Source organism: Mandrillus leucophaeus, unplaced genomic scaffold, assembly GCF_000951045.1.
Source record: "Mandrillus leucophaeus isolate KB7577 unplaced genomic scaffold, Mleu.le_1.0 Scaffold684, whole genome shotgun sequence".
In the NCBI taxonomy this organism is placed as follows: domain Eukaryota; kingdom Metazoa; phylum Chordata; class Mammalia; order Primates; family Cercopithecidae; genus Mandrillus; species Mandrillus leucophaeus.
Genome location: NW_012107408.1, coordinates 1,095,803 through 1,120,509, shown reverse-complemented (window position 1 = coordinate 1,120,509; position 24,707 = coordinate 1,095,803). Strand labels below are relative to the sequence as shown.

General features: G+C 39.8%; 1 protein-coding gene across 2 annotated transcripts in view; it reads left to right on the top strand.

Moving 5' to 3' along the window:
- Nucleotides 1-24,707, top strand: part of SKP2 (S-phase kinase-associated protein 2, E3 ubiquitin protein ligase) — a 31,391-nt gene that overhangs the window by 3,636 nt on the left and 3,048 nt on the right. Inside the window, exons 3-9 of one of the 2 annotated variants that reach the window (XM_012002371.1) lie at nucleotides 8,137-8,248; nucleotides 11,006-11,149; nucleotides 12,835-12,969; nucleotides 14,864-14,962; nucleotides 16,118-16,248; nucleotides 21,484-21,535; nucleotides 21,703-21,810. In XM_012002371.1, the coding sequence (XP_011857761.1) occupies nucleotides 8,137-8,248; nucleotides 11,006-11,149; nucleotides 12,835-12,969; nucleotides 14,864-14,962; nucleotides 16,118-16,248; nucleotides 21,484-21,535; nucleotides 21,703-21,810 (781 nt within the window). The remainder of the gene's footprint in view (nucleotides 1-8,136; nucleotides 8,249-11,005; nucleotides 11,150-12,834; nucleotides 12,970-14,863; nucleotides 14,963-16,117; nucleotides 16,249-21,483; nucleotides 21,536-21,702; nucleotides 21,811-24,707) is intronic. The other variant, XM_012002372.1, reaches the window with a different exon arrangement.

The following is a 24,707-nucleotide window of genomic DNA, read 5'->3' as shown; positions in this document are numbered from 1 at the left end:
TGTTAGTGTAAATTTTTTTTTTCTTCAAAATTTAGTGTTCACTGCTATTTTTTGTGTCTGGAATGTAGCCCTAACAATTTGGTGCTTGACCAACCAAATGTGGTGAAAGATACTTCCTGCTAAGATGAACAGATTTTTATTAACTTGTCCAGTGCCGATAGCTTTTGACATAGAGTGTGATTGCCAAATGCCCTTCCACAAGTGAAAAAGATTTTTTTTTTAAGCAAGGCACTGTGGGAACAAGACAGAAGTTTCCGGAGTCTTTGCTATCTCCCAGGAATTTGCAAGTCAAGTTCAGGAGAAAATACAGTAAAAAATAAGAGCAGTTCACACACAGCAATACATGGAGACTCATAGATTAGCGGCAGATGAGTAGCTTAGGCAGTGAGTGCTGCAGGGGGCCAGGGGGATCCTGTGCACAAATCACCCAAAGAGTCCCAGAGGCAGAGGCCTCCTGCGGTGATTCCCATTCAGGTGGATGTGGAAGATCTTCCTCCTTCCACTCAGCAAAAAAGAAGGTTCTGAGGAAAGAGAGGGATCTGAAAATGGTGTAATCAGTGTCTTGATTGTTAAAGCTGAGTTCAAAGGTATATATCTGAAGTGAGATGAAGTGAGAAAGAAAGAATGGTGACTTTTATGTTTATTACCTAAGGAGAGGCCCAGAGGGAAACCAATGTATGTGGACTTACACACAACAGAGGTTGCTTAATTGGTATGGAGTGGGAAAGGGTGAACTCAGTGATGCAGGATGAGGGACAGCTGCTCTAGAGGATTCCCAATGGGCCTTTGGAAGCCTGGGCCTCCAGTGGAGCCGGATTGTCATTCCAAGGAGTTTTGTCTGCAGTTGTCAGGACAGGTGGCTACTAGCTTTGCCAGGATTAGCGTAGAATAGGCCACACCTGCTGTACATAGATATCTGATGACTGGTTCTGGGCTGCGAGTTTTTGTTCTTTGCTAAGCAGTTTCTCCCTGCAGGCCCCAGTCCAGCCTTACATCTGGCAACTAAATCCTCTTCATCTGTTTATCTTGGAAGATGAAAGCTCTGTGGCCAACCTGTACTAGAACAGGTCTGATTGGCCTTTGGAGTGAGTGTATGGAAAGAGTTGGGGAGGAAATGGCCCAGCAATGAGGTCAGTATCAGGCAGAAAGGGGACAATTGCATTTTATTTATGGTCATGAAATGCTTGTCCCCCACCCCACCCTTTAAACAGGTGATAGCCATGAAAATGGAGTTGAACTAATTTGTTGATCAGCTCTTCCATGACTCTTAAATGCTTGAAATTCCAGACCCTAAAGTGGTTGTCAGACTAGAGATACTAAAATTTAGTGTATATCAGAATCCCCACGGGAACTTGTTCAAAGTGCAAAATTCCTGAGATTCTGATCCGGGAAGTCCTGGCCTGAGCCTGGGAATCTGTCTTAATACCCTTAGGCAAGCATTTTTCTCCAACTTTTTTTTAACCAGTAAGAAACATATTTTACATTGCAATCCTGGGTATGTATCTGAAACAGCAGTTTTACAAAACTATATTTCCCCTTACTAAGATATTTTCTATTCTGTTCTAGTTCATTCTTTAAAATATATGTACATATATGCTAGTCAAGCTCACTAAATTGATTTCATGACCTATGTGAGTCTCAGTCTACAGTTACTGAAGTCAGCACTGGAAGAGCCTTTATGGGATCTTCACCAGTCATCTTTCTTTGTTCCATAGCTTCCTTTCATTCATCCATTAAGCAAATATTTCTTGAGCACCATTCTAGGGATTGGGACTACAACACTGAACATAACAGGCAAGAGACCCTGCCTCATAGTGCGTATACACTGTTGCATATTTTTTCCAAATCCCAGCTCCTGTTGTTTCTTCATTACACACCCTACACCTCAGGGTTGAGCAAGTCTTTCATAGAAATAAAAGGTTGTGGAACTGAAAGGGTACATGGGGGAATCCTTGTTAAGTTTGGCTGTGTTTTGTTTTTTCAGTTTTGCCCACCTTAGCCAAAAAAACAAAAACACCCAAAGCTAGCATGGTCTCAAATGTATTCTTTATGGTTTGTGGGAAGAGGAAGGAGAACTCATCTGGGATGGCACAATCTGTTTGTAGTTCCCCAGAAAGAAAGCATGGGGTATTGCTACTTAAAACAAGCCAGCAAAAGCAATCATGAGGTGAGCACCCCCAACTCCCTGAAGAAAATGCACACACACACAGAAACAAGTATGAGTACCAGATCCTTAGTGCACATTTCTACAAGTATAATTTGATTATGCTTAAATATCATCAATTTTTTAAGTCAAAAGTTTGATTATGATTAGGATTACTTTGAATTTTCAGCTTGAATCTGAGTGGAGTGGAGAGATGTTCTGAGAAATAAATATCAAGTAAGATGAGTTACCTACACTGCAAAGATGGATTGCACAGAAAACTCTCCAACAAGGCCCTCTTCCCAGAGAATTTCAGGAAGCATGGGAGGTGATGAGGTTACAGAAGTGGGAGGCTGGGTTTGCACCTGAGAAATAATTGGAAACAGTGGTAGGTGAGGGTGATTGTAGCAGGTTTGCTGGTTTGGCCCAGTTTTTGCCCTTTCCTGGCCCTGAAGTACATTTAACTGCTGTCCATGTCATTGAAGACTGGAGACCTTGGGCTCAGTAATTATATCTTTTAATGTGGGGCTGGTATGCAGCTGCAGCCTTGCTGATTTAGCAGAGACAAGTGGAGAAAAGACCTCTGGATTTTTCCTTCCGCTCTCCGCAAACAGACCAGGCAGCCGTGTCATCATGAATTCAGGAAACAGATGGCTAATGTTTTGAGAATTAAATATGGCGAGGAAAATTAGATTAAGCATATCACAGCCTGGATGCCTGTTACTAGAGCAGCTATTAAAGACAAACTTCTGCCTCATCTGCTGGGACAGCAGCCCATATCAGGCTGTGGCACCCCCACCCAGGGCCCCTAGGATTAGTGTCATTCTGTGGTCAGCTGAGTCAGAGCACTGGGTACTTGGCTGCTAGCTGAGTATGTGCATTTTCTAGGCCCTTGTTCCTTCCATTTGGTGGTGAACCCATTGACACCATCTTTGTTTTATTTTCTCTCTCCTCTTCCACTCCCTAGCCCTGATTGATTTCTTTTTCCGTATCAAGTTGGGTTTAATTCTCATCTTTTCAAAATTTGTACTCACAACAGAGGAGAGCATAGAATGTTAGAACCCACTAGGATGGAAAGGGCATGATTTGAAGTCAGACCTGAGTTTGAATTCCCCTTCTGCCACTTACTGATTGTGTGACCTTGTGTCTTTTGTCATAGTTGCATGTTCTCTTGAAGCCCCAGCCCCCATCTCCCAGAGACTACAGCTATACTGATAGAGGACATTCCCTTCTGCTCTGGGTTTTGTCTTTAGCTTCGTCCCCTCCATATGCCAACAGTGCTGTGCACATAGTCGTTCATTGGTTAATAAGGGTTAACCCATCACACTGATAGAGAATTAGATGAATAGCACATTCATCATTTGTATGAAGAGGGCTAATAAATACATTTAGCAAATATTTGTAGCGTCCTGTTACGTGCCAGGGATTGTGTTAGGTAGTGGATGTGCAAATCTGGGCATGGGGCCTGTGGTGGTATCCGAGATGGGAATGCTGCTTTGAGCAGGTGCCATTTAAGCTGAAATCTGGAGGAGTTGGGAAGGTGAAGATGGAAGTTGCAACACAAAGTCCTCCAAACTTTGGAGTCTCACATGCAGTTCTTCATGGGTTAGGTCTACTGACCTCTGCATTGATCACTATGCCAGATTTTCCTTTAGCACTTTAATTACCTAGCTGCTATTGCTTTTTTAATTGATCCTGATTTCTTATGTCTTCCTAATAGAAAGCACCAAGTTTGTTAATTTATTTCTCCTGCCCTGTACTTCATAGCAAGATTTTCTAATTTCCTTTCTCCAGCCATAATTTCTGTTGGTGCTGTATCTATAGCTCCTTGAAGCCCACCATTCCCTTAGATGCCAAAGCTCTTGCTTACATGTAGATGAGCTTCCATGCCTGAGGGCTTTCTCTGGGCAGGAATACTGGGGAGTCCCCAAATAGTGACCAACAGCAATTGATGGATTAATACCCCAGCACTCGTGCCCTTGGATGAGACAGCTCTGGGATAGTTTCTAGATGGTTTACTGGAGTCCCCAGAAGATTTGAACCCCAGTTGGCCATAGGGGTAATCTGCTTATTAGCGTACTCCAGGTTGGCTTTCTTCCCTTCCACCTCTGTCTTCTCCACTCTTTCTAGTGCTTCCTGGCATCACTTCCCAAATAAACTACTTGAAGTCAGAGCTTCAGAATCTGCTTCTGGGGAACCCAAACTTAAATAGAGGGTAGATGTGGGGTTTTGGTAAGTCATACCATGCAGACCTTGTCCAATGTCTGCCCATGGGTGAAAATTCAGAGCAGCATTGAAAAGGTCATTGCATGAAGAAAACATGCAGACTTAATTGGGAAAGGAGAGGAATATAGAAAAGAAAATTTTAATTCCTGCTGCATTATTTAATCTTTTCTTGTACCTCACTTACTCTTCACTGAACAATTTTGCGAGATAAATCTGTCAATTTCCTTTCCTGCAGGTAAAGAAACTGAGGCCAGAAAGATTAAGTAACCTGCCCAAGTTCACAGACTTGGGGTACCACAGCCAGGATTCCGATCAAAACTGCTGCTTTCTCAGTCCAGTAGTCCTCAGATGTGTTGAGGGGGCCAAGCACATGGTGTCAGTATGATTTTTACAGATTATAGTAAAGTCTCAACGTATTAGATTCAAAATAGCTAAGTATGTTATTGAAGTATAGTTAAGCTCACTTCCATAGAGGCCATTTCCTCCAGGAAGGCTTCCCTAACCCCTGCGGCATTCCCATGTGCTGCACAGCACCCTGAATCCTGCTGTAGCCCATCAGGGTAGTTGCTTGAAATTTCCTGTTGAATTGTTTGTATCTCTCGAACTCAGAGTAGAATAAGGGTCAGGATTGTACCTTACTTACCGTTGCATCCCAAAACCTAGAACAGATCTCCATGTATATAGTACATAGTTAATATGTGAGTTTATGACTACACTTAGCCAAATATAGTTATGCCCAGTCAATTACTAGATTCTGATCTAGATATGTAAGAGGCAGCAGAGGTCTGAGGGAGTTGGATTAATAGGAGAAAAACTTGAGAAAAGCCTGTCATTCAACTTTGTTTTCAATTTGGGGAGCAGGGCAAGAGCCTGGTTTGAGAACCTTTGTCCCCTGCCCTTGTTGACTTTGGAGGAACTTTGTGGCCGTGATGAAACAGCTGCCATGTGGAGGAGCCTCCTCACAACCTCCAGCTGCCTCCCCGGATCAGCAGGGGTGATCTGCCTTCAGCTTTCTACCCCTAGCTTTCAGGGCCTCAGTCAGTCCTTTAATTTTGTCCCCTGAAGGACGAGGGGTGAGGGGAACAGGCATTCATTGAACAACTGTGTATCTCCTACTCATTCTTGAAGAGAGGCCACTTCCTCCAGAAAGACTTCCTTAACCCCTGTGCCGTTCCCATAAGCTGTATCCTGTATCCTGTATCCCATCAGGATAGTTTACTGAAGTTTCCTGTTTGTTTCTCTGTATCTCTCAACCTCTGAGCAGAATAAGGGTCAGGATTGTGCCTTATTTGTCATTGTATCCTTAAAACCTAGAATAGACCTCAGTGTACAGTACAGATTTTATAAATATGGGAGTGGATGAATGTATCAGCTTGATGCTAGTTCCTGAAAATACAAAAATTGTTAAAAAAAAAAAAAGGGGGAGGGGTTTGTTCTCAAGAGCTTCTGGGGGTCTAGAGAGATGAGTAAGTAAATAATGAAATTATGGTACATAAGTGGCCTGTCCTTGTTGATGTCCTGGGAGGCTTTCTGTAGGAACTGGGGCTTCCATTTGATTTTAAATGAATAGTAGTTGGAGGCAAGCAAGCATGTGCAGAGGCATTGGGATATGACACAGAATGACTCATTGTAAGAATTACAGGTAGCTCCAAATGGCTGGAACACGTTTCTAGATAACGAACCTAGAAAAACTAGTTGGGACCTGGCTGAAAGCCTTTAACTTTGTACTAAGCATTGTGGACTTTAGCCTAAATACCTGGAGTGTACCACTGAAGAATTCTAACTGAGAGAAAGACATGATGGTTTAGAAAGACTGCCCAGGGCAGCAGGTGTTTGTCACACTCCTCGGTGCTTTTCTCCCTCATGTCCTCAAACCCCTTACACAGGGCCTGGTACAAAGGACATGCTCAGTAAAGACTGGCACCTTTAAATGCTAGAGGGAGGAGAGAATATCACCACAATTGTTGTAGAAGATCCATCAGAGGTGGAAAGCCTAGGAAGGCAGTCATTGAACTCATCTGACCATTTTTTAGGATTTCTTCATTGTGCGTTTATTTCCTTCTTGGCAATTGTTATATTATCCTGACCTTGTGGGATTATTCTGTGTATTCATATGTAAGAGTTTCATACTTGTTGAATATTTAGAGATTGCTTCTATGAAAGAAAACTGCTTTTCCTGCATCCACCTTTCTCCTGTTCTAAACACAGCAGCCAGAGTGATCCTTTTTGAACTTACATGAGAGCCTGTCATTCCTGTGCTCAGAATCTTCTAGTGGCACTTCATCTAATTCAGTGTCAAAGCCAAAGGCTTTTATCATGACATAGGAAGCCTGCATGACCTGGCTGCTCTCTGATTTCTACCCACCCACCTTGCTCACTCTACTGCTCTACACTGGCCTCCTGGCTATGCCTCAAAACACACATGCTGTTCCTTACATCCAGAACACATCCCAGATACTCACAGGGCTCATTCCCTCACTTTGTTGAAGGCTTTGCTTAGTGATCATCATCTCAGTACGGCCTTCTCTGACCACCGTGTTCGAACTTAATAACATCTGCCCTGAACTCTCTGTTCTCTTCCTTGCCCTGTTTAATTTTCCTGCACAGCACAGATCAATTTTACTATATCATATAATGTAATTATTTTTTGATGTGTGATTATCTATTCCCCATTACTGGAATGAAGTCCCACGAAGATAGTGTTTTCGGTCTGATTTACTACTCCTTCCCAACACCTAAAATGATACCTGGCACCATAGTAGGAGCTCAGTAAATATTTGTTGAATTAAGAAATGACAGCACCCTTTTGTATTGCTCTTTTAGGTAAACTGTGCTTTTTGTAAACCTGAAAGAAAATATAGTCTGTTCTCATGCTGCTAATAAAGACATACCCAAGACTGGGTAATTCATAAAGGAAAGAAGTTTAATTGACTCACAGTTCAGCCTGGTTGAGGAGGCCTCAGGAAACTTACAAGCATGGCGGAAGGGGAAGCAAACATGTCCTTCTGCACATGGCGGCATCAAGAAGTGCAGAGTGAAGGGGTTGGGAAAGCCCCTTATAAAACCATAAGATCTTGTGAGAACTCACTTATCACCAGAACAGCATCAAATTACAGGGACGGTTATCACCGACCGGGTAATCGTCCCCATAATTTGATTACCTCCCACTGGGTCCCTCCCGCAACACATGGAGATTATGGGAACTACAATTCAAGATGAGATTTGGGTGGGGACACAGCCAAACCATATCAGAAAGGGAAGAAGATTTATTTGCCTTTTAAATAAGGTCACCACTGAGTCCACATCAGAGAGAAACAAGGCCTTCCTTTGCACCCAGAAGCACCACAATATCTTATTGATGTCAATGAATTGACAACATCATTGAATGACATTTGAGAGGGTGGGACTTGCTTTGCACCACTGTTCATGCCCCAGCCTCCAATTGGCTGGCTAGAGCTGAAGGGAAGAAGAATAGGAAAAGTGTTGTTGGTTTTCTCTTTTTCATTTGCTGAGAGAGTGTGGTGGTCACTTCAGGGTATATAGACGATGGAATGGGGAATTTAGCACGAATGAAATTACTCATCACCACGATTATTTTTCTGTTCAACAAAGTTTTCAGACAAAAATAATTGTGAGGATGAGTAATTTCATTTGTGCTAAATTCCCCATTTAAGCTAAATGTTGTATATTCTTTATGTGATTGGAAAGACTCAGTAGACGGTAGGGTGAAAGAATGGTGATGGCAAACACTTGTTTTCCCTCCAAAGGTGTTTCATGGGACTCCCTTCCGGATGAGCTGCTCTTGGGGATCTTTTCCTGTCTGTGCCTCCCTGAGCTGCTAAAGGTCTCTGGTGTCTGTAAGAGGTGGTATCGCCTAGCGTAAGTATTTTTCACCCCTTTTGCATACGTAGGGGAGGAAGAGGAGAGGAAAGTTATTTATTTGTTTTGGTCTCATGAAACTAAAACCCAAGAAAAATAGAGCAGCACAAAGCAAACTAGGTATGTTCATATTTTTATTAATAAGTGTCCTCATTTCACAGTGGAAGAGGAATTTCCTGGAAGGGGTAAACTTACCAATGTCTGGAAACCTCTTTGCCCTGTATTCAGTGCAGCATGTGTTTATTGGATGCTGACTGTAGGCCAGGCGGTGTGCTTTAAGTGCAGAGGGAGTTACAGAGGTGCATGCAGACAGCAATTCCTCACGCTGTTGGGCTGAGCAGTAAGCACAATGGGGAGAGGGAACGCAGACTTGGTGTTAGACCCGAGTGCACACCCAGCCTCTGCTGCTTATACTCTGCATGACCTGAGCGAGTTACTTGACAATGCTGAGCTTCAGTCCTCCCATCTGTAAATGGGGATAATGGTTATGAGGAGGAAACCATTGGTTATGAGGATGAAATGTGAAGATGCCGGTATAATGCCTGACTCACAGACATGTTCTGCACAGAGTAGCCATTGGTGGGGTTGTGCTTTTTTTTTTTGGCAACACTTTTGAAGTGTGGAAGGTGAGTTGCATGTGGAAAGACTTGGTGAGCTGGAAAGGCAATACAGGCCTGGAGCAAGAAAAAGGCTATGTTTATGAACTGGAACTTTTTACTATCGTCATGCCTTCTCATCCCTATCCTACCCCCTAGTCATTCTTTGCTTTGTGTTTAAAGGCCATCCGTCTGGCTTCTCCCTCCACATACTTAGAACTCCCTGTGTGAGATAGCAGGAGGCTCTTGCCATCAAGGGTGTGCTGGTATTTACAGGTGTGGGTTGTTTGCTTAGAAGAGCCGCAGAGAGGTTTGCACACCTGGAATGCTGGTGCAAGTGGCAGGCAAGTTTCACATACCCTCACCGTGCTCAAGGAACCCCACTACCCCACTTTGGTTTTCTTTTTCTGCCAGCTATGCATTTGTCCTCTTCTTGCAGAGTCTGTTAATCCCATTTAAAAATTTTATTGTATATATTTAAGGTATACAGCATATTTTGTTATATGTATGTGAAATGGCTACTATAATCAAGTACATTAACATATTCATTATCTCACATAGTTACCCCTTTTTTGTGGCAAAAGCACCTAAAATTTACTCTCTTAGCAAAAATTCTGACTACAATACAGTATTATCAACTCTAGTCTTCCTGTTGTACACTATATCTTGGGATGTGTTCATCCTGCATATCTGTGGCTTAGTATTCTTTGATCTATATCTCCCCTAGAGTCTGTTAAACTTCATCTCAGTTGTCATAAAAGTAATAACTGACATTTATTAAGCACTTGCTATGTGACAGTGCAGTGTTTGCAGTTTAATCCTCTATGTGATTTTAAGTGATGGTGTTTGTGTCATCTCAGCTTCAGAGATGAAGAAACTGCAGGGTCAGGAATAGTAGGTTGAGAGATAAGTGGAAAGGCAGGAAACTAAAGTCTGGCTAACTCCACAGTCATGACCATCATACCATATCTGGTTATGCTTGGCTTGGGGTTTAGGTAGCTCCCGAATTCATTTTTTCTGTGAGATGTTCATCTTCCTAAAAAATGTATATGATTTGGAAAGAAAACGAATTGATCCAAAACTTTTCCCAGATTGTTATTGAATGCTGGTTAAGCTATAGTTTGCCTTCTTGCAAGAGGAAACATCAAGCATGAGATTCAAGACAACCAGAGCAGTGCTGATCTGGTGTTAATACCTTAGAGGCCAAAACGGATTTCTGTCTGGTCAAGAAGATACAAAAGTGTGCCACTCTCTTAAGGATATCTTATCTACAGTCCACCTTTTTATTGATAGAGGTCAAATCACACACTGACAATTTTTTTATGATGAAATTATTTCATAACTCTGGCCAGTGGTCCACTTATTTCAAGCACTATGAGAAAATTCTAGTACAGCTAAGCATTTAAAATGTTCCTTCATGTGCTTGTCATTTTATTTTTTTAAACTGAATTCAACTATGGGTATTAAAACCCTCTTATTGTGGTATTCAGTACCTTTTTTGAACGTCCCTTTTGTTTTAGAAACACCATCTATAATCTAAGTTATATTTTTCCCTTATTTCACATTAGTTCATACACACACATATATACACATACATATACATATGTGTATGTTTTAAGCTTAAAGATATTATAAGGCACAGCTGAACTATGACTATTCCTATTGGATATCTATGACAGCCTTATTTCATAATAAAATGCTAACTTTCCTTCCTTTAGTAATAGTTCCATGTTGCTATAGTAATCATGGTAATTGCTTAACAAAAGTGGCAAATAGGATCTTCTAAGAAGTTTTGAATCTATTTGCCTAGTAGTATAATAATTAATTGATTTGAGCAATCATTTTTTAAATTGTCAACTTGAATGCTGGAATATGCTCTCTGGTTCTAGATCACGGCAGTGCTAATGTTCACATTGAACCATCTAAATTGGAAGTATATAGAAAGAGAAAGATGGAAGCTTATCCCTGGTGAGATCAAGAAAAATTCTCTAATGCCTTAAAAATCATAGCTAATTGTATAGTCGATTTAAAAACAAAGGTTCATTTAGAATGTGCTTCAAGGGGATTTAGCAGCAGTGTTCTCCTTGTTAGTAATGTTGTTGAGGACTTCCAGCATTTAGTGTGACCTGACTGGCCAAATTAAGCATCTCCTCTTTTCTAGGTCTGATGAGTCTCTATGGCAGACCTTAGACCTCACAGGTAAAAATCTGCACCCGGATGTGACTGGTCGGTTGCTGTCTCAAGGGGTGATTGCCTTCCGCTGCCCACGATCATTTATGGACCAACCACTGGCTGAACATTTCAGGTAAAGATGAAGAATCCCTGGAAAAGACTATTTCTGAATTTCGAGGTAGAAACAGATCAAAGCTTTCTTTCTCTTTCTTTGTCTTTCTTTGCCTTTTTCTTTCTCTCTCTTCAGCCTTATAGCCTATGGTAGGTTATCTGTGCAGTGTGAGATGTTAATTCCGTACTTTGCTATGGGGCCTTTGTACTGAAAGCTAGCATAGATTTCAATGACACTGTTCCTGTTTCACTCAAGGTTACTGTTAGTCTCTTCCCAGGGTGAAAGAAGCACATTTATCTTCTCAAGTCCTCAGCTGATGAGGACTGTGAGTCCCACAAGGCAGGCACAAGTAAAGCACTCACCGGCAGATGCAAGGGTGCCCAGTTACTTCCCCACCGCCCATTTCTTATCAATAAAAAAAGTGAGGAGTCTTTTCATATTTGTAGCTTGGGGTTTATGATTTTTGTCATGGAGAAATTTGGAACTGAAAAAAATTCCCTCTTTTCGTTTGTTTTGTAGAATATTTTGAAAAACAATTTTCTGTTACTAGTAATTTTGCAATACTAAGGTTACTGCTATCACATACTTGAGTAGAATAACTAGGTACTCAACAGAAAAACAAGCTGAAGACAGCAGAGCTAAAGACAAAACATGTCTCTTGACTCCAGTACTTTTTCCCTTCTTTCTGTAGTCAGAATCGCCTCTCCCACTGCTTTTTATCCTGTTCCTCCTGCGGCTGTTCCTTCTCAGTCTCCTTCACACATGTGATTTCCTTTGTTCAATCCAGGGTCGGTTCCTGGCTGCCACCTTTTTCAAATCCAAATGCTGTCCTTGGACAAGCTGTGTCCTATACACCCACATTTATGCCCAGGACTCTCAGTTCCTCATCTATAGCTTGGCCCTCCCTTTCAAACTCCCAAATTTCTAATTACTTAAAAACTTCTGTACCTGAATTTCTTACGAGTACTTCAATATTAGCATAACTATTATTAAATTTGGTCTCCCCTCTTTTTTTTTTTTTTGAGATGGAGTCTTGCTCTGTCACCGAGGCTAGAGTGCAGTGGTGCGATCTTGGCCCACTGTAACCTCCGCTTGCTGGGTTCAAGCGATTCTCCTGCCTCAGCCTCTCAAGCACTGACTTGACTGCAGTGCTGGGACTGCAGGTGCGCATCACCGTGCTCAACTAATTTTTCATATTTTTAGTAGAGATTGGGTTTCACCATGCTGGCCAGGCTGGTCTCGAACTCCTGACCTCGTGATCTGCCCAACTCAGCCTCTCAAAGTGTTGGGATTATAGGCGTGAGCACCACGCCTGGCCTGGTCTTCCTTTAAAACTTGCTCTTCAACTATCTTCCCTGTTCCATTGGTGCTCACTCATTCACCCCTGCTAGAAACCAGGAGCTGTTATAGTCTCCTTGTCACCCACGTCCGGCTCATTGTTGTGATGCCCACTCATTATTTTCTAAGTGGGACTATATTAGCAGCAACATCTGTACTTGGCAAAAATCCTCTTGAATTTTAAAATGAATGAAGATGGGAATACACTAGTAGCAATTTGTTTTATGACCCTATAGTTAATGCTTGAAGTATGTATTTAGAGTCTTGTTTGTGATTGACTGCTCATTTGGGGAGACAAAGGAGTCTGATTTGATCAGATGTACCTGTGAGAGCCACCTATGGAGCCCCTTTTTTCTCTCCGTGTTTAGCCCTTTTCGTGTACAGCACATGGACCTGTCGAACTCGGTTATAGAAGTGTCCACCCTCCAAGGCATACTGTCTCAGTGTTCCAAGTTGCAGAATCTAAGCCTGGAAGGCCTGCGGCTTTCGGATCCCATTGTCAAGTGAGTGGCAGCCAGAGTGTCACAAAGGCAGTTGTTTTTATGTGTATGAATTTTTTTCCCTGTACATATATATAACTGGGGTGCCCTTCTAGCCATATCCAGGTGGATACACAAAATTTCTAGTGCAGGGCTCTTGCTTCTGCAAAACTTTTCAGGACTCATTGAAGCAACAGAAGCTTGAATGCTAACTATATGCCAGGCCCTGTGCTAGTTTCTAGAGATACAAGGATGAACAATGCATGTGTATTATTCGGAAGAAAATGAATGCTCCAAAACTTTCCCCACATTGTTAGTGAATGCTGGTTAAGCTATAGTTTACCTTCTTGCAAGAGGAAACATCGAGCAAGACATGTCTGTTTCCTCTTGCAAGAAAGTAAACTATTTATGAGCAAGACAGATAATTACCATGCTAGTGTGTTTATTAAATGTTTCGGTGAATATGTGGCAACACGCGAGGAGCCGCCTTCTTAGAGGAAGGAAGTGACTCTTGAGTATTGAAGATATCTAGGTAAGAGATCTCCAGGTAATAAGATAAAGCAACCAGTCTAGGTAAAGCTTCCTATGTGGTTCTAAACTCTACGTGGTTGGAAGTTACTGGAGCACAGGACTAAGGGAGGGGAATGACAGGAGGTGAGGAGAGTCAGGGACCAGATTGTAATAGGCCCCTGTGCCTTGCTGTAAGAAGAATGGACTCTTCCATCAAGAGGGAAGCATGGGCCAGGTGTGGTGGCTCACACCTGTAACCCCAGCACTTTGGGAGGCTGAGGTGGGCGGATCACCTGAGGTCAGGAGTTTGAGACCAGCCTGGCCAACATGGTGAAACCCTGTCTCTACTAAAAATACAAAACTTAGCTGGGTACGGTGGTGCATGCCTATAATCCCAGCTACTCAGGAGACTGAAGCAAGAGAATCGCTTGAACCCGGGAGGCGGAGGTTGCCATGAGCTGAGACCACGACATTGCACTCCAGCCTCAGTGACAAGAGCAAAACTCCATCTGAAAAAAAAAAGGAAGCATGGTGGAGAGAGTTGTCCTGAGAGTGGAAGGAACACGTCAAGAGTTGAAATTTAGGAAATGAACTTGCCAGGCACCATGGAGGGTCCATTGAGGATAGAAGAAGCTAGAGTAGTTAAGGATACTGCTGTGTTCATTCAAGTGAGAAATTTTGAAGTCTGATATAAAACAGATAGCAATAATAGCAGCTAATGTTTTGGGGCATGTATTATGTGCCAGATAGTGAATTTTGTAAATGCGTTTTCATTTAATTCTGACAGCAACCCCATGAAGTGTGATCTTACTTGTTTCCTTTTTATAGCTGTGGAAACTGAGACATGGGGAGACTGAATAAGTCTTTTCCAGGGTCACACTGTTAGTAGGTGGCTGAACCAAGATGTGAACCTAGTGATATAATATTTCCAGAATTCTTACTCTTAATCACTAAGTTTTACTAACACAGGGCATTTGGGGATGTAGTAGAGAAGATGGCAAATTTGAGAGATGTATAATCAAAAGAACCTGGTGATTTTACAAGTAGAAGTTTGCAAGCTAATTCTAATTATGGGTGAAATGAATATATGTTTATTCCATTGTGTTTTTAATTCAAAAAGTACATTGATTGATATTCTTGTGTATTTGCTTCGTAGTAAGTCTTTTATCACATTATATCATTTAATCTTCTTGATAACCCTACCAAGAAGGTTTGATAATGCCATTTCACAGGTGAGTAAACTGAGGCAAATTATCCTGTTTGATGTCTGAGAGATAGTGATATACATTTTAAACTCACTGACTCAAAGACCTATGAACTTAACTACACTTGCCTGCTTTCATCTACATGTTGTTGATGAATAGCGTCTTACTGGTCTTTTTCTTCTGATGTTTTTCTCTTTTTCCAGTAATCTCGCACAAAACTCAAATTTAGTGCGGCTTAACCTTTCTGGATGTTCTGGATTCTCTGAATTTGCCCTGAAGACTTTGCTAAGCAGCTGTTCCAGGTATGAAAGATGTGACTTGATTATAGACTCTTATATCAAATGTAAAATTATCCCTCATATCTGTATAAAATTGGATGAACTTTTTGAGCTTTTTGTAACTTTCCAGGCTCTTGATTTGGTGAATGCAGCGTCTTTTGTCCTCTAAACTTTCTGTCCAAACTCAGGAGCCAAGTCAATTGAGTTTGCAAGCGATACTTTTTTATCTCTCTTTTGTTTATTTGGAACTATTAAAGTAAGGGAAGTATAGTAGTGTCTGTCAACAGTATATTTGTAAGAAATCAACTCACACTTAACTATACGTTCAGGTTTTTTCCCCTATGGTATCTGTAGACCTAACTTACAATTTTTGATCAAATTTTGTGTTTTATAAATATAGACCATAAATTTGGGCAATTCTATTAACAATAGCTTTCATAATAATGTCAGCACATAAAGGGTACAGAGTTACAGATGTTGTTAAGTGAGGGGAATACATGCTTTTTGGAATACACAGTACTATGCATATGTGTGTTTTTAAAAAATATCCCTTGGTCTCCATGGTACATCTGTGTCTTGTTAATGGTCCATTTAAAATAGATTGCCTCCGGATATGAATGATATCAGTGAGATCAAATGTATAGCCCTATATTTAGTCAGCAGTGCCAGAAGTGGGGAGTGGGGATTAATGGTTGTATTTTGTCTCTGAAACCCTCGTTTTTGCTCAGTTAGCAGAGGCACAGTAAGATGAAGTGGCTTTTTGCAATGTCAGCATCTCTTTTGTGCAACCCTTCAATTGTATAAAACATCCTGAGTGATTGTTCAGTCTGTGTTGGGTGGTTGGTAGTTGGAGAAGGCAAACATAAAAGACTAGCATTTCTACCTGCAGTACTGGAATAAGGTTTGAGCCATCAGGAAGAGAGTGCTTCTCTCCATTTCCAGGAGGAGGCAGCATTCACCAAGGCCCTTCTGATCCCCTGGCAACTTTCAGGGGCAAACAGGATATACTTAGGAGACTAGAGGTAGCTGCTGTTAGAGAAGCAGGTGTTCTATGCATGAAATGATAAGGAATCAATGGCTTTGCATTTTCTTTGTTTGCGGTTTGAGGCAAACTCATTCCCGTGAGTTTTAATTGGTTTCATGGTTTCATATTTCCTTTATTACCCCTCTTTTGTGCAGACTGGATGAGCTGAACCTCTCCTGGTGTTTTGATTTCACTGAAAAGCATGTACAGGTGGCAGTTGCGCATGTGTCAGAGACCATCACCCAGCTGAATCTTAGCGGCTACAGAAAGAACCTCCAGAAATCAGGTTAGAGCTTCCAAGCCTGAACCACTGAGGCCTTCACAACGTAATAGATGAGATTCATTGAGCTTCTCCTAATCGTTCCTCCACATAAGTTTTCTCATTTAATCCAGTGCATGTGTTAGTCCCCTTTTGCAGATGAGGTGGCTGCTAAATCAGAAGGGTTAGGTGAAGGTAAACAGCTAGTGAGCTAGAGCCAAGGTTTGAATTCAGGATCTAACAGTAGAAACCTTTACACTTGAAAACAATTTATTTTTAAGCAGAAAAACTTTTAATCAACTAAATGGTTAGGTAAACCCCAACATAAAAATACATAAATGTAGCATTTCATTAGTATTAAATAGTGGTTCTTCTTTAGTTAATGGGGCTGTTTTGTCTGTATGGGGACATTTGTCAATGTCTGGAGACATTTTTTATTGTCACAGCTGTAGGAATGCTGCTGGTCTTTCTTGGGCAGAAGCCAGGATGCTGCTGGACGGTGTATAGGATGGAGCATATCACGCACAATAATCTGGTCCAAACATCAGTTCCAAGGTTGAAAAACTCTGTTATTAACTCTGTTAATAAGTTCATATTTATGACTTTTACTTTTTATTCAGTCCAAGAGGGCAACGAGGTTTTTTAGATGAAAACAGGCCTCAGGAGTCAGGGGTAGCAGGGAACAGTCTTTAAAAACCTTAATATTCAGTTACGCTTTATTTTACTTGTATGTTAATGAGAAAATCTTGATTTGCAAAGATAAGTGATTACAAATGGCAAGTTTTTTAAATGGCTTCACCATCGCAGGCCAACATTCAGTTTGTGGGCTATGCAAAACCTAGTTAAACCAGCAACACACATCAACCATATCTTGATGTTAGTACTAGCTTATTTGAGTGTGTTTTGTTTATTACAGTTTTTATTATTCTGAAAAAGATTTGAATCAAACATCTGCAGAATATATCTTAAAATTTAAGTAGTATAAAACTACTTCTCCAGGACAGACGTCCTCTGGTAAGATGTTTAAAGCTATAGAAAATAATTGCTAGCCTCTCATGAGTGGGTAGAGATTCGAGTCTTTCACCTGTGCAAGGACTCAAATTTGGACTACTGCCATTCCAAACACTTGCATTTTCAGACAAGGTGAACACTTTCTTTAGCAAGCCGTAAAAGCAGCAATCATGTCTTCATTTCTTACCTCTCTCCCCACCCAGTATTTATAATTACTATTTTAAAACTGATCATAGCTTTATACAGTCATTTTAAAAAATGCAAAATATAGAAAAACGCAAAGGGAAGCAAATTATCAATAATCTAACATCTTGCTAGGCTTTTTCCTGTACAAACACTGTTTTTTTAAAATGGGACATAGTATATTAAATACTTTGTAATATGCTTTTTTTTCCCCCAGATAACCCCATTTTCAGTGGCTACATTATGTCATCATCAGTGGCTATGTGATAGTCCATCAAATAGATATGGAATAATTTATATTAAATCAATAACAATTTATGCAGTTGATCTTCTAATGGACATTCAGAATCTTCCCAGTTTTTCTCTACTATAAACAATTTTATGAGTGACAGAGACAAATCTTTGGATGCATTTCTAAGGATGGATTCTTAAAAGTGGAATTGCTGGGTCCAGCATTAGGTACTATTCTCAAGTTTTGGATAATTTCTGCCAAATTTTCCTCCAAGAAGTTTAAACTCCCACCCACGAGCATCCTCTTGGTGTGAAATTCCATCAGTCTTGGTTCTTCTCTGTTTGTCTGCAGGTGAAGGGAAGGCAGTGCCTTGTTTATATTTCTTTCCCACATCTGGATCTTTCACTACTTTACCGAAAGATTTTCTGACATGAACTGAGGCTGTGGGCACAAGGTTGAGAAACTGCTGTAGGCAAAGTGCTGTTGGTTTTGTCCAAGTTTGGCTTAAAACCGTTCCCTTTGTTCCTCCAAGAAAGAGAACAGAGAGCCTGTTTACCGAGTTTTGGCAGAAATAGTAGGTATTAAAATTCTGCTTGCTAGACACATTCAGGACAGAGAGGCAGAATATAAATTGAAGTGTTAGTTTTTTAATTATACAATGGGGATAAAAAAAGTTTTTAATGTCATTAACAATAGCACACACCATTTCATTATATATGAGAGAATATGGATTTGGTTTTAGCTAATAGACTGGTACCAGATGGCCTGGGTTCAAATATCCACTCTGCCATTTACTGGGTAGACTTGAGCAAGTTGCCAAACTTGCCTATTCCTTAGTTTTCTCAGCAGTAAAATGGAGATAAGTAGACCCCATCTCTTAGAATTACAGGAGAATAAATGAATTAAGATATGTACAGCATGTGGAACATTTCTTGCCACATGGTAAGAGTTCAGTTACTGTTGGCTGTTATTACTGTTCCTTCCCCCACTACCCCCATCACTACCTTTCCGTGGAGCAATGGATGAGGCACAGAAACGTTTTGGTCTTGGATTTGACCTTGACTTCTGCTCACCTCTCCTTTGAATTGACGGGTTGGATTATGTGTTTCTAAGATCCCTTCTAGCTCAGGTTGGGTCTACTGTTTCTGGTGAAATGAAGGGGACAGTGAAAAGGAAACCTTGGCAGTGACTACTCTTTACTAACTACTTCCTGCCCAGGGAGGACAGATCTTAAGTGTGGGCCAGAGAAGGAGATTAACCCACTTTATCCCCTAATGTTTGGTTCTTTCTCCAGTGGTGTCAAAGTATGATTGCCTCTGATTTTGCTGATGGCTAGTTGGCTGGCTAGATGATTGGTCCCTCAAAATTTTGTTGTGTACTTTTTTCATTTTTCGGTCATTTATTAAATACTTATTGAGCACCTACAATGATCGAAGCTCTGTTCCAGACTCAGGAGACGTAGCCTTGAACAGGGAAAGTCACCCTTACGAAGCTTACTTTATATGGGGGAGCCAGAAAGTGAACATATTTCATAAATGTTATGAAAGGAGGTAAAAATGCAAGGACGAAAAGCAAAGCAGAGTAACCAGATAGAATATGGCAGAAAGGAGACTACTTTTAGATGGAATGGTCAAAGACAGGGCCTCTCTGAGGAGGCTGTACTGGACCCACAGACCTGACTGAGTGAAAAAGGAATCCATATGCATATGTGAGAGAAGAACATTCAAGAACAAAGGACCAGTGAGTGCAAATACCTTGATATGGAACCAGTGTGTGAGAGGGAGCAGGGAGAACAGTGAGAGGAGAGAGATGGCCAAGGGCTGTCTAAGCCAAGGCAAAAGCTTTGAATTTTTTCTAAGTGACATGGGACATGGGAGACCATTGGAGTATTTCAGGCAGAGCAATGATGTGACTGACTTCATTTTAAAAGACTCAGGCTAGTGCTATGTTGAGAAAAGGCAGTAGCAGGGAAGTATGAAGCAGAGAGACTAGTTAAGAGACTAGGGTGGTGACACTTAAGGTGGTAAGAAATGATCAGATTTGGGCACATTTTAAAAACCAACATCATGAGAGTTGGTGACAGAATGAACGAGGGATGTGAGAAAAATAGTCCACTATGATTTCAAGGGTTTTGGCAGAAGCCACTGGATTCGTGAAATTATTGCTTGCTGAGATGGGAGAGAGTTTAGGGAAGGAGGAAATTTGGGGGAGAAACTGAGTAATTGATTTTAGACATAAATTTAGAGGCCTATCGCATATCCAAACAGTATGTTGAGGAGGCAGTTGAAAATGCAAGTCCAGAATTTAGGGGAGGGGATATACCTGTGAGATGAAAAAACTCTCAAATGTTAATGAAGTTTGCCTGTTGTTCTAAATAAGTAACATTGATTCATTTCCTGATTGCCAAGTAGCTTACATGACTTTCTTCCAGATTCTGAAAAGTTGCCTGTAATCCCAACACCCGTGAATACTGCAGTTAACATTTTGGATATATTTCCTTCCAGCGTTTTTCTTTTTTTCTTTTCTTTTCGCTCTTTCATTCTGTGTTTATGTTTGTGTGTAAATGTGAGTTTGAGTGTGTTTTGGCCAAGTTGAAATAATGCATTGTATATATTTTGTTTACAATCTATCCTCGTATTTTTTTATGTATGAAATGTTATCAGAAAGCGTTTTCATAATGATTAGCAGTGTATATGGAATGGATGAGGTTAACATATTAAACTAATTGGAGGAGGGGCTAATATAACTGTTGCCACGTTGAATATATTCATACACATCTATGTTTTTCTAAAAGTGGAGTTACTGGACCAAAAGTAAAGTGTATAATTCTCTGAATTCTTTAAAAAAAGAAAAAAAATCAGTTTACTATGCAAAAAAATCAGTCCGGGGTTCAGGCTCCTGAAAGCCTGCAAATAAAATTAAATATCTACCTGTGGTGTATGAAAGACCTACTTTATAATAGACCTACTTTATAATAGAACTTTTTTTCACTTGATGGCTGAGAAGAAATATTTCTAATTTTATTTGGTATTTCTTGCTCCTTTTTATTATCTTGCTATTTTGCAATGTAGATTTGTTCATGTTCATTGCCTTTTTGATTTATCTTTTTTTCTCTTTATATAAGATTAGCTCTCTGTTTAATGTATGTTGAAAACATTTATTCCCAGTTTTCTGATACTTTCTAAATTGTTTTGTTTTAATATGGTAGAGTTTTAAAATTTTATGTAGTAAATTGATGTGTTCCCTATGTTTTGTTTTATGTTTAGAAATACCTTATCCCAAGATTCAATTAAATAATTACCCTAAATTAGTTAATAATTTTTAATATTTAATATTATCCTAAATACAAAATAATATTTTTATATTTAGAACTTATTATGTGGAATGTATTTAAATATGTTATTTGAGTTGGAGAAATAATTTTTTCCAGTTGTAGTAGCAATATTTCTTTTTACTGATCCATTATTTCTCTTGTTGATCTGGGGTGCTACCTTTGTAATATATTGTTTGCTTATATATACTGGTATTTAATTTTACTTTTTGCTATTGTGAATGGGATTTTTTTCCCTATTGTTTTTCCGGCCTGCTATTGCTGATACATAGATAAGCTAAAGATCGTCATTTTACATAGTTCTCTTTTTCGGGTGATTCTCTTGGGCTTTTTGGGTAGAAAATTTTATGTTCCAAGATGATCATTTTTTCTTTTGAATAGTGTGTGGTTCTAATTGCATTGCCCTGAACTTCCAGCATGATGTTCAATGATAGTAGTGATAACAAATATCCTTGTCTTGTTCCTCATTTAATAGTGACCGTCATGTTTTTTTTGCTTTTCCTAGATCTCTCTACTTTAGTTAGAAGATGCCCCAATCTTGTCCATCTAGACTTAAGGTATTTTTTTGTTTATTTTAGATCAAAAGTTGAAAAATCTTGGTTTCTCATTATATGGGGAAAGGATCATAATGGTGAATTGAAGCAACTAACAGTAGGTTATTTCTGTCTTCTTTATCTAGAATCAATGTGTGATTTTCAATATCTTTTTTACTGCCTTCTTACAGTGATAGCGTCATGCTAAAGACTGACTGCTTTCAGGAATTTTTCCAGCTCAACTACCTCCAACACCTATCACTCAGTCGGTGCTATGATATAATACCTGAAACTTTACTGTAAGTATGTTTTGTGTTTAATGCTTAATAGAAGGCAGGAAACAGCAGAGATGCCCCTTGGTGTGAAAATCCATTATTATTAATAGACATATAAAACTGAAACATTAGTGATTAGTATACCACAGACTGGCTGTGAAAGACCAGCAGAGTGTTGCTTAAACTGTCTGGTGAAATTGAGTTGATCCAGATTGTTCACTAAATATTTTGTTTAGCTGTAAGCAGTTTTAATTACTAGCTTGCTGTCTTAGTATCTATGAGACGACTTAGCAGAGAAGCAGAAGATAACCTTTTCCTCCAGGAAACTTGAAGTATAATTGGGAAGGCAGACCCAATGTGGGTTAGTGTCTTTTTTTTTTTCTTTCCAAATTTTTTGGATTAACTCCAGTTGATTCAAAAAGCTTTCATCTGGGCTTAAAGTTCTGTATCTTCTTAGTGATGTGTGTCCTGGATAGTGAAGGAAATGGAAGGATCTAAGCCTGTAGATGGTATGTATTGTAAGTCTGATGCTATTTTTGAAGAGGGGTGTGTTAAGGTCTGAAAGGTGAAGTGACTTATTCAAACCCTGATGATGAGTTGGTGGCTGACCCGAGTCTAAATCCTAGGTCTCCTGGACAGAGGCAAAATGGTCGCTATCTAATCCAATGGTTCATACAAGGGTTAGTTTTACCTGCTCAGCAACTTACACAGAATCAAAGAAGTGCAAGAAAGAAGCAGCTGGTCCATCTTTCCTTTGGGAAACACCATACCCAACTCATCCCTGGGAATCATATCTTTATTGTTTTAAAAGGTTTTCTGTATTTCATCCCAAAGGACTGGAAAAGTCTCCCTAATGGCAAATGTGCATGTGTAGCAATTTTATTAAAAACCACAAGAGGTCAGTATCTTAAGAGTTGATCAGGTGCCCAACATGTCTTGAACGCGGCTGCTGGACTCATTTATGTAGCTCACGAACTAAACGAAGGTTAATTTCCTTCCAGCTCCTACGTAGGAATGGTGGTGAATTTGAACAAAGAATTTTAGTCCTCAGAATCATAGTTTGGATCTTTTAAGTTAGTTTCAAGAATTAATGAATAAATCAGATACTTCCACTATACAGAGTTAACTAGTAGAATTAGGAAATCTGGCAGTTATGCATTTTAATTAATCATTTTAATTAATCTTGGGGTTCAGGGTCTCAGCTGGTATCTCATTTGGGAAAGGACTGCCTAAAATAGGATGGCAGGATTTACTTTCCTGGCTCTCAAATGTTGGGGTTTAAATTCGTGTGCATGAAACTCTTATTAAAATCCCTGCCCTCTCTATTTTCTAGCATCCAGAACTCCTAGGAGCTTCTAGCGTCTACCCAAAAAGACTTCTCTGTCATCCATTCTTTCCTGTCCTTGCCATCTGGCCTCCTGCTTCTTTGCCTGTGCAGCCCCCTGGGGAGTGTGGTGATCATTCTTTTCAGGTTGCTTTTCTCAAGAGAATCTATCCATGTGTCTTGCTTTTGTTCCTTCTCTGCAGAAAGAAAGAAGCTAAGCAGGTAATGACCCAAATGCTTTTTCTCAAGCAGAGGCGAGGGGAAGGCTGTGAGCTCTTCATTTTAGTATTTTTATCCAGTGGGATGATAGTAATAGTAATTGCGATACCTGCATAATAATCACATGGTAATACCTGGAGGCAGTGTGAATTGATGGTTACAAACATGGGCCTGAAGTCACAGACATATTGTGAACCTTCACTGCATTATTATTTCTTATTTGTACAAAGCTTAGGAAATAAGAGGAACGGGGGCATTAGGAGTTTAGTTACAAGTCAGACCACTAGAATAGAGAAGAAGAAAGATCCCATCCTTGAACATTAAGGTAAAAGAGTGTATTTCTTTAGGTATTGTGTAAATAGTACACTGATTTGCATTGTGAATCCTTCAAGATGAGTTTGTTGGTACCTTATGCTTAAAAGTTTCTCAAGATAAAATGAGAATTAGAATGACTTTAATTTCATTCATTTTGGCAACTGATATATTTGAGGTTTATAATAAAAATTACAGGATGTTTCCATAGTAATTTCCAGAGAGCCACCTATGCTAAAGAACTTAAGGCTATCTATTTCTCTGAAGTGGGAAAATACAATTTGAATGTCTTTCTTCTGTAGTAATGTTTTAAAATACTTGGGAAACTATAAATTTGTCTTCCCCAGGACCTATTCCCATTGTATTTATTCTCTTACTTCTTAATTGGTCTTCTTCTCTATGTCTAAACTTCCTTCTAATTCTTCCCTATTTCTCATTCAAGTAAGAAACCCAAACTGGAGATAGTAAACTAATCTAAGATAAGACTAAAAAAATTCTGTGGTAGGAGCATTTGTAGTTGAGGCATTTAAGATTTTATAAGGAAAACAGGATTATTGTATAGATAAAGTAAAGAGCAATCCTGTGAGTTCATAAATATCTTTTATTTTCTAAAATTCGATATACATAAGACATTGGTGTTATTTTACACTTCTTACATTAGAAATAAAGCCTCTTGAACTACTTATTTCTATTTGCTATCCCTTAGTTTGTTCTTCAGTCTCTTCCATTGTAGTTTTTAAAAGATGCTTGCAAATTTTTTATTCTGAGTTGCACATACCAGAAGGCTTTGTTTTTTGTTTATTTTTTTTCTCCTTAAAATCTTAGACTTTCTGGATTTTTGACTTGGGAACTAGTTCTTCATCCATCATTTTATCTTATATAACCCCCTTATATATAACACCCGAGTGTGTTCTGAGAGTCTGGTCTTCATTTCTTTCCTCACCAAATCTCTTTCCCAGTGCTGTTGTAAGAACATGTCCTCCTCTGCCATCTGCCATTCCTCCTTTTCTTACTCCACCTACAGTTTCTTCCCTTAAATATTCTCCAGCGCAGAATGGCTCACAAT